This window comes from Crocodylus siamensis, chromosome 9 (assembly GCF_052110815.1).
Source record: "Crocodylus siamensis isolate JL-2025a chromosome 9, ASM5211081v1, whole genome shotgun sequence".
Classification (NCBI taxonomy): domain Eukaryota; kingdom Metazoa; phylum Chordata; order Crocodylia; family Crocodylidae; genus Crocodylus; species Crocodylus siamensis.
Window position 1 is genome coordinate 27,733,622 of NC_143403.1, and position 8,013 is coordinate 27,741,634.

General features: G+C 45.5%; 1 protein-coding gene across 2 annotated transcripts in view; it reads right to left on the reverse strand.

The window, feature by feature from the left end:
• Positions 1 to 6,715, reverse strand: part of TOX3 (TOX high mobility group box family member 3) — a 106,958-nt gene extending 100,243 nt beyond the window's left edge. Inside the window, exon 1 of one of the 2 annotated variants that reach the window (XM_090063444.1) lies at positions 6,129 to 6,715. In XM_090063444.1, coding sequence (XP_089919570.1) covers positions 6,129 to 6,230 — 102 coding nt within the window. In that variant the 5' untranslated portion in view covers positions 6,231 to 6,715. The remainder of the gene's footprint in view (positions 1 to 6,128) is intronic. The other variant, XM_090063443.1, reaches the window with a different exon arrangement.
• Between the last annotated feature and the right edge of the window lie 1,298 nt (positions 6,716 to 8,013).

The window sequence follows — 8,013 nt, forward strand, 5'->3', positions numbered from 1 at the left end:
ATTTACACATGATTCACAAGATAAACCCAAAATTCTCAAATAGGTATCCATAAAGTTAAAAGCCATTCTGACCATTCGAGTTCTTTGCAACAGATAAATCTTCTATTTCCTTCTTGTTAAAAAAAAAAGTGAAAGCTAAGAACTGGCATTGGCTGAGGGGTGCTGTGAGTTTTACATGGGGGTGGGGATAAGGGGGGAGGCCTTGAGTCTAAAAAAGATTGAGAAGTGCTGTTCTAGAATAAAAGGCTTTCCTCCTCTTGTTTTTGCAAGTTTAATATTTGTATTACATTCGAGAAGTTGTTAGCATTTTTTTAACTGCAAGCAAAGAGAACACACATAAAAGAGCATCTGAACTGAAGTAGATATGGATTTGTAACCCTGTTATAAAAATAATTAAGAATGTAGTGGAAAACATGATCTCAAAGTCTTTATCTTCATGCAGCAAAGTGGTGAGGACCAGAAGGTTCTTGAATGACACTGTTATCTAAATTCCTAATTAGATTTTCACCTTAAAGTTCTCAATTTGGTTGCAGTCATCTTCAAGACACTATGGATCCTGGCACTTGTTAATTATATTAACTAAACAGGTAACAACAGAGATGACTAATGACTGCCATCATATAGTTTTAAGCATTTGGAAATTCAGCCCTGTCATTAGGTATTAGCCTGGATAACATTTGTGTAGTACCCAATTTTCCATCATGCTATAAAGCATCACTGACTTTACAGATCCAAGAGCAAGATCACAACCAGTTAAAACCCTAAAAATGTAAAACATTTAGGTCCATGGGAAATCCCACATAATTTGGCATTTTATGTTCATATACATTAGGCATTTACAGTGCAATGAATCCCACAAAACTATTTACATCCATTATTATCAGTAATAACATATAAAAATACTAATTTAATGCAGCACCCTTCTACTGGTCAAAACTTATTCAGCCCTATTGTGCTAGGTACTGTCATTTATTATACTCTGATACAGTCTCAGCCCCAAAGAACTTCACAATTTAATGTAGTTGCTCACATAGAAGTGTTTGTCATGGAACATAGATGGGGATACACTGGAAAGTTTTGCTGAAATAGGTATGTCAGCTGGGAGTGTGAAAAGATAATGCTCGCAGCTGATAAAGCATTGCTGGCAAAACCCTGAATACAGAACAGTTCCAGCTGCTTAGCTTATGTCATTCAGGGAGATAGAAGGGAAGTTACTGCACAATTATACCATCTGCATATACTATCTTTACGCTAGGGGGCTCTGCCAGGGTAGCTACACTGGCATAGTTATAGTGGTAGAGATTGCATAGTACAGACACAAGCCTGGAATACTGTTATTTCTGATTTTCTTTTACCTACTTCATAGGGAAAATAAGACTTAATAACTTCATATCAGGAACTAAAATGTAATATGAGCAATGTTATGACTCAAAAGGCAGTTTAAAAAAATAACTGCATTTTTCCAATTCTTTGAACTATGACTATGCATGAGCTTCTTTTATAAGTTTTCTATGTTTCTTTTCCATGTGCCATTTTATACATACTTCAGAAAATCTTAATAATAAAACCTAGCACTCTTCATATACTACGGTACATCATTAAAAGTCTTTTGTGTATTAAACTGTAATTAGTTGTAATGAAAATTGCTGAAAAATCATCAACCGGGTAAAACAGCTTCTGCTATGTTAACTGCTTTTAAAACCAACTTTTCCATGTGTTTTACATACAAATGGTTTATTCAATACAGAAGTTGCATTATTTGAACAAAAAAAATTCTACACTGCACAATCCAATTAGTATCACTATTATACACAAGCTCATTCAAAACAACATAGTTCTTTGTAAGTTGCTGCCCTTGGCATATAAGGACACATTTTCAAAGCTAGCTGCTCAAGAAGATTCAAGACATGAAAAGCTGTGGGATCACTACTCCAGGAAAAAAAACGTACTGCAAGTACTAGCAATAGTACAAATTATAATTTGTATTCTATTTTTAATTTGCCATGAATCCCTTGAAAACCTTATTAGCAAGGGACAAGGTACTGAAAAAGTAGTATTTTAGTTATACCAGAGTTCATGCATCCCTAGTGCTACATCTTGGTCACCAAGGAAAGGGTGGGGAGGGGAGACATTTTGTACCACCCTGCTTCCCAACAGTAACCGTCTGTGCGGTAATGAAGTTCCGCAGATCTCCATTCAGACTTTAGCTTAAATAGTATCTCAGAAACTTGCCAGTTATGCAAGAGGTTCACTGAGATAAAACAGCAACCCAGATTGAGGTGGTACAGTAAAAGGAAAATCACAAGATCTTTTATGGATTTTAATCCACAATCTCTTTCGATTTAGTAGTCAGGGACATGTAGGAAAGTCCAGGCATATATAACCAGCAGAGATGCAACCAGCAGGACTGCAATTCTGCAGACAATGTAATAATCATATTTCTATCTGAAAATGCCTGCTACTGTACATGGCTTATGGTCCTTGTTTCGATGTTGTGCCCAGGATCCTCAATTGCCAAAACGGTAAAGCATTTCCTTACACAAAGTATGGAAAAATAGAGATTATCCTTTCCCTGTTGTAAGGCTACCATGCAATGTTCTCTCTCTCTTATAACTGTAAAAAGATAACTTATTGGGCTCTATTTCCAAAATATAAAATATTTCAACCAAAAAAAAAAAAAAAAAAATCAAGCTAGTACCTAAATTTGTTATCTAAATCAAGGCACCCAAATATGAATTTTTTAACACTTAAAACAGATATTTTATACATTTTTACTGCAGTAAACTTTTGGATAAGGAGGCTAATTTTGTAGCCATAATGGTATCTTGGACCAAGCTGTGGTGGTTGGAATTTTTTAAATAGCACTAGGAGAACTGTGACTACTTTACCATTTCTTTTTATTCATTATGATGAATGGTAGTTCCCTAAATATTTTCAGTTACAAGGCATGTAATCTACTCAATAAGTGGAAAAGTTTGTTTAGAAAAAACTATTAAGCTATAGCAAATGTTCAAAATTACTTTCCATCAGCAGAACCATAAAAGGGCTCAAGACAGAAGTAGAATGTTTAACAGCTGGTCCCTTTCAACCTTCTGTAATTTTTACAGCTATTTTTTAGTGAAGTTTTAGTGCACATAAACACAAGAGCCAAACTTTTCTAGAAACAGGCACACTATGATTCCCTATGCAGTTCTACCAATTAGTGGTAGTTCTCAGCAAATGAGGCCTACTTCCATCTCTAACGCATACAGGGGCAGGTTATACTTTGACTTCTATCACTTCTATCCCAGCACAGGATACTTAGGAAGTACTGCCCCAGTCTAACAAAGCATTTAAGCATATATTCCTTCAACTATGTAAGTGAGCCTATTAAAGTCATGGACATTTAGCATACACTTAGTGAATCACTGGACTAGGTCTCAGGACAAATTATTTCCAACACAGGTTATGCCGCTGACTACCTGTGTGACCTTGGGCAAGTTACTTCTTCTTTTGATGCCTTTGTTTTTGCTGTTATCTGTTTACCATGCAACCACTTTGAAGTTTATGATCACAATAAAATCCTGATCTAGAAGCTACTTCAGTACAAACAGGAATTCTGGAACTAGTCTTGTACTTAATTTTAAGCAGATGCTCAAAGGCCTCTGTCCAGAAAAGCTCTATCTGACATCCAAAAGCAATACTCCCAAAAATCAGTGATAATCACCAGGAGTAATTAGCCAGTGTTGACCAACTCTGAGTAAGTGTGAAATTAAGCTGGAGAGGCAGTTCTGTAAAAGAAATCAGTTGGAGTATGCTTGCAGGTAAAGAGTTAGCTTAAGGCACTTATGTCAGTGTCCTGTTCAGGAGCAGAGAAGAGGCACACACAGAAGCATAACAGAGGGACTGTGTTCAGAAGAAGCATGGTTGGGGGAGCACTCTGCTCCACAGAATGGGTAGATTTCTAGAAACTAGGAGCTTCCCTTCAAGGAACTCAGTCACAGGTTGTTCTGATCCTGGAACACCAGTACTGTACACTACTGCTTTCCTGCCTGATCTTCAAATACTCACCATTGCAAATGATACATGCAAAATTTGGGGTGCATGGGCCCACTCGGGAACAAATCAAAAGAATGCAAGAATGCATCTGTAACAACTGATTCACCTACATCCATTATAAATGGAGTTTCATTACAAAAATCTCTCTTGCAACAGACTGAACTTGGCCTACAAGATCCTTGCCAAAACTGTGCAAAGGGGCAAAGAGAAATGGAATTTAAACTGTTATACAATCTTATAGGTGAAAAAATTAGTTGCGTCTAATGCTTTCTGCATAGTGCTCTGTTTTCCTTCTTCCCGAAAATGAAAAATGTATACACTGTCTTTGTACACGTAAACTTTGTTTGCATGAGAAACAACTTAGTTTACACAACAAACTTCTCTTTTAGCACCCAATCAACATTTTGGATGCAGAAGAAAAAAAAAAAAAAATCAGCAATTCGTACAAGACAAGACTGGCCCCTGAAATAAGTGTGTGATGTACATAACACAATGCATGAAAGGTACAGTAAGTGTATAGTATGTCAAGGAGTGCAAGCTTTCAAATTTAACTGGCATACCAGACAACAGTGCATATTTCCCAGGCATTTAGAGCTCTTGCAGTCTTTAACAGGATTCAAAGTTAAGGTTGACAACTTCATCTTTAATTCATGATACTGTGTCTCTTTTTCTTTTTATATTAACTATTAACAAAGCAGCATGCTAATAGCCTCAGTGTTGTATTCGCAGAGAGCACGCGCAATGCATGAATTGCGTACATTCCCTGGGAACGCTGTTCTACATCTCTCAGTGAAAGTGCATCTGTACATTTTGAATAGCAAGGCAGCACCAGATCTTGAAGACCACAGCAGTGAAATTACAACTATTGTAGAGGGGAGCAAAAAATGTACTCTGAAGTAACTCTCCCCAGAGAAAGTTTCTACCTACTTAGGTACCGTTCCTCTGGTTTTGAACTCAAATTATTTCTCCCTCTTGTAGTTCTCTACAGTTGCCTCAAACTTTATCTAGAAATTTGCAAAGGATTCAACACATCAGATTTTACCTTAAATTAACACTTCATGCAGCACCCTTCCTTCCCCCAGCATCTCAGATCCTGCCTCACAAAAGGCCCCAGAGGTTGGGCAAACACAGCACCAGGAAAAACACAGTGTGAAAGGGATCTTTATGTGCATGTGTGAGGGCCCAGCGCTAATAGCTCAATGTGCTATTGACACATCACAGTGCAAACAGCCAAGTCTTTTTCAAAACAGCGCAAGTCCCCGTGTCACTCTTAACTTTGTGTTTCCCAGATTAAGAGACTTTGGGAAGCAAACAGTCCGCATACGTATTTCAAAGCATCTCTGGAAATCAACGTGGCCATCGGGGAGCGCCCATTCCTTTATGCCTGCAAACATCTGTTCTACACAGTACATGGGCCACAAAAAGAGAGGCAAGTGGCACATGCAGCGAGTGGGCCCACAACTTCTTGACAGCCACGTCCGCGGCTGCATTCTCAATGGTAGCAGCCCAGGTACATGAACCTTGAGCTAATCCTCAGGCTTAGAATAAATGTGCTAGTTAGAGACTTCATTTGGCATCACTGCAAAGAACAGAGCAAGTAGCAGGACCCCCTCCCACCCTCCTGGAAAGATGTACCTAGAAACCACGGGGCCAGGAGAGCTCTGCCCAAACAAAACCCTGAGAGCAGAAGCGGGACCTGCCCTGGCCAAGTTCAGTGCAGGTGTGCACCCAGGGGCCCTGCAAAACCACCCGTTGTTGCCTGGTGGGGGGAAAGGCCAAGGGACAAGTTCACTGGCTTTGGGTGGAGGGGAGCAAGGGGAAAGGAGAGAAAAAAGTACCAGCTCTGCCCCAGAACCTCCCCGGGGCCGCCACCTGCCAGGGGCAGGAGCCCAAGCCAGCTGCCCCCCCCAGCCCCTGGGGCTGTAAGTACATGACAGGCCCGGGGAAGGAGCAGGGACCCAGTCTCCCCGCCGCTACGGGCAACTTGTAGCAGCCCCGACCTGCGGAGCGCGGGGGAGCTCCGCTCGCTCGCTCGCGCCGGCCCCCGCCCCCGGCCCGCGCGCGGCAGGAGGCGGCGGCGCACGAATCACCTTGCCGTAGCTGTAGTAACCCAGGCACTGGGCGAAGTCCAGGCTGGCGGGGTCCCCGGGCAGGGCGCTGCCCGCGGCAGCCGGGTAAAATCTTACATCCATGCCGGCGGCTGGCTCCGCTCCGCGCCCCTCCGCGCCCCGCGGGCGGCTCGGATAGATCCACCTTCGGGGCTCTCGCCGCGCTGCGCCCCGCGGCGGGGCGGGGCGGGGGTCCCGGTCCCTCTTCACGGGGCAGGTGGGCGCGGGCGGCCGCACACAAAGGAGCCACGCGCCCGCCTCCCGCGCCCTGCCCGGCCCGGCCCGGCCCCGGGCTGCGCTGCCCGCCGCGGGGAACAAAGGGCGGCCCGGGCCGCGGGCAGCGCGGGGCGCCCCGAGCGGGCGAAGCGGGGCCGGGCTGGGGCGCGGCCGCGGAGTTGCGGGGGGGCGGGGCGGAGCGGAGCGGAGCGGGTCGGGTCCGGCGGGACTAGAGCGCGGGGCAGCCGCGGCGGCCGCTGCTCCTGGCACCGCTCCCCGGGAGGAATGAGCGAGCCGAGCTCGTGGAACAAGGGGCTGGGCCCCTCCCCCCGCCCGCCCGCGCGCCTCCCCGCTCCCCCCCTCCCTCCGCGCCGCGCCGCGCCGCGCCGCGCCGCTCCCCTCCCCTCCCACCGCGAGCAGCTGCCGCCCGCGGCCCCGGCTGCCTCCGCACAGCGCCGCCCGCGAGGGGCCCGGCCCGGCCCGGCCCCGGCGCACGCCGTGGGCGCGGCAGCGCGCGGGCAAGGGCCGGGCAAGGGGACCGCGTGCCCGCAAGCAGGCAAACTGCATACACGGCCCCCGCAGCCTGCACGTTCCTGCATGCACCTACATGTAGTCCAAGGTGCACGCATGCATGTCGGCTACATGCGTGTGCAGTACAACGCACGTGCAGAGTGCAGCGTGCACACGCGTGGAGTACAACATGCATGGAAAGTACAGAGGGCACACGTACCTGGAGAGTCCCATGTGCATGCATGTATGCAGAGCATGTGGGCTATCTGCTTGTAGAGCACCTGTAGAGGACAGCATGCATGCTGAGTGTAGCATGCACACATACATGTGGAGGCAACACATGCAGAGTCCAATGTGTGTAGAGCCAACAGGCACAAACTGACGGAGAGCAGAGTTAGGTTAGACATCAGGAAGAACTTTATGGTAAGTGTTTTACCAGGATCTGGACTGGGCTTCCAAGGGAGGTGGTGCTTTCCCCTACCTTGGGGGTCTTTAAGAGGAGACTGGACAAACATCTGGCTGGGGTCACCTGACCCCAGCGCTTTTTCCTGCCCAGTGCAGGGTGCTGGACTCAATAAGCATCTGTGAAATCTATGTGTGTATTCAGAACTTGCAGGCTACATACATGTAGAGTACAACAGCATGCGTACAACAGCAGACTGCAGCATGCATACAGACCTGCAGAGCACGCAAAGTGCACCTACGCACTGATATACTGATGTCACGCAAAGACAGAGTGCACACATAAATGTACACCATAGAGCATAGCACAGCACACAAAGGCGCCCAGGCACACAAAATCACATATACACTCTACAGTTCATATGCAAAGTGCGCTCTGTTATGTACAAACCTTGCATGGTGCTTCATCTGGAAATTAAGTTGTTATGGTGATGTACATATAAGCGTAGTATGAACAGGTATGGTATACACACAGTGAATAACTACACATTGTGCAGGTATTTGAACACATGCATAGCCACACACACAAGTGTGAAGAGCCTACACATGGTGTGCACTCATATAGAATAAAGATCACATACCTACTGTGTGCACACCCATTTGATCTCTGTGCTATGCTTCCTCTTCCCCTGTCATTCTTGATGCCTCACTCCCCAAAATCCACATGCCTCAGTCTTCT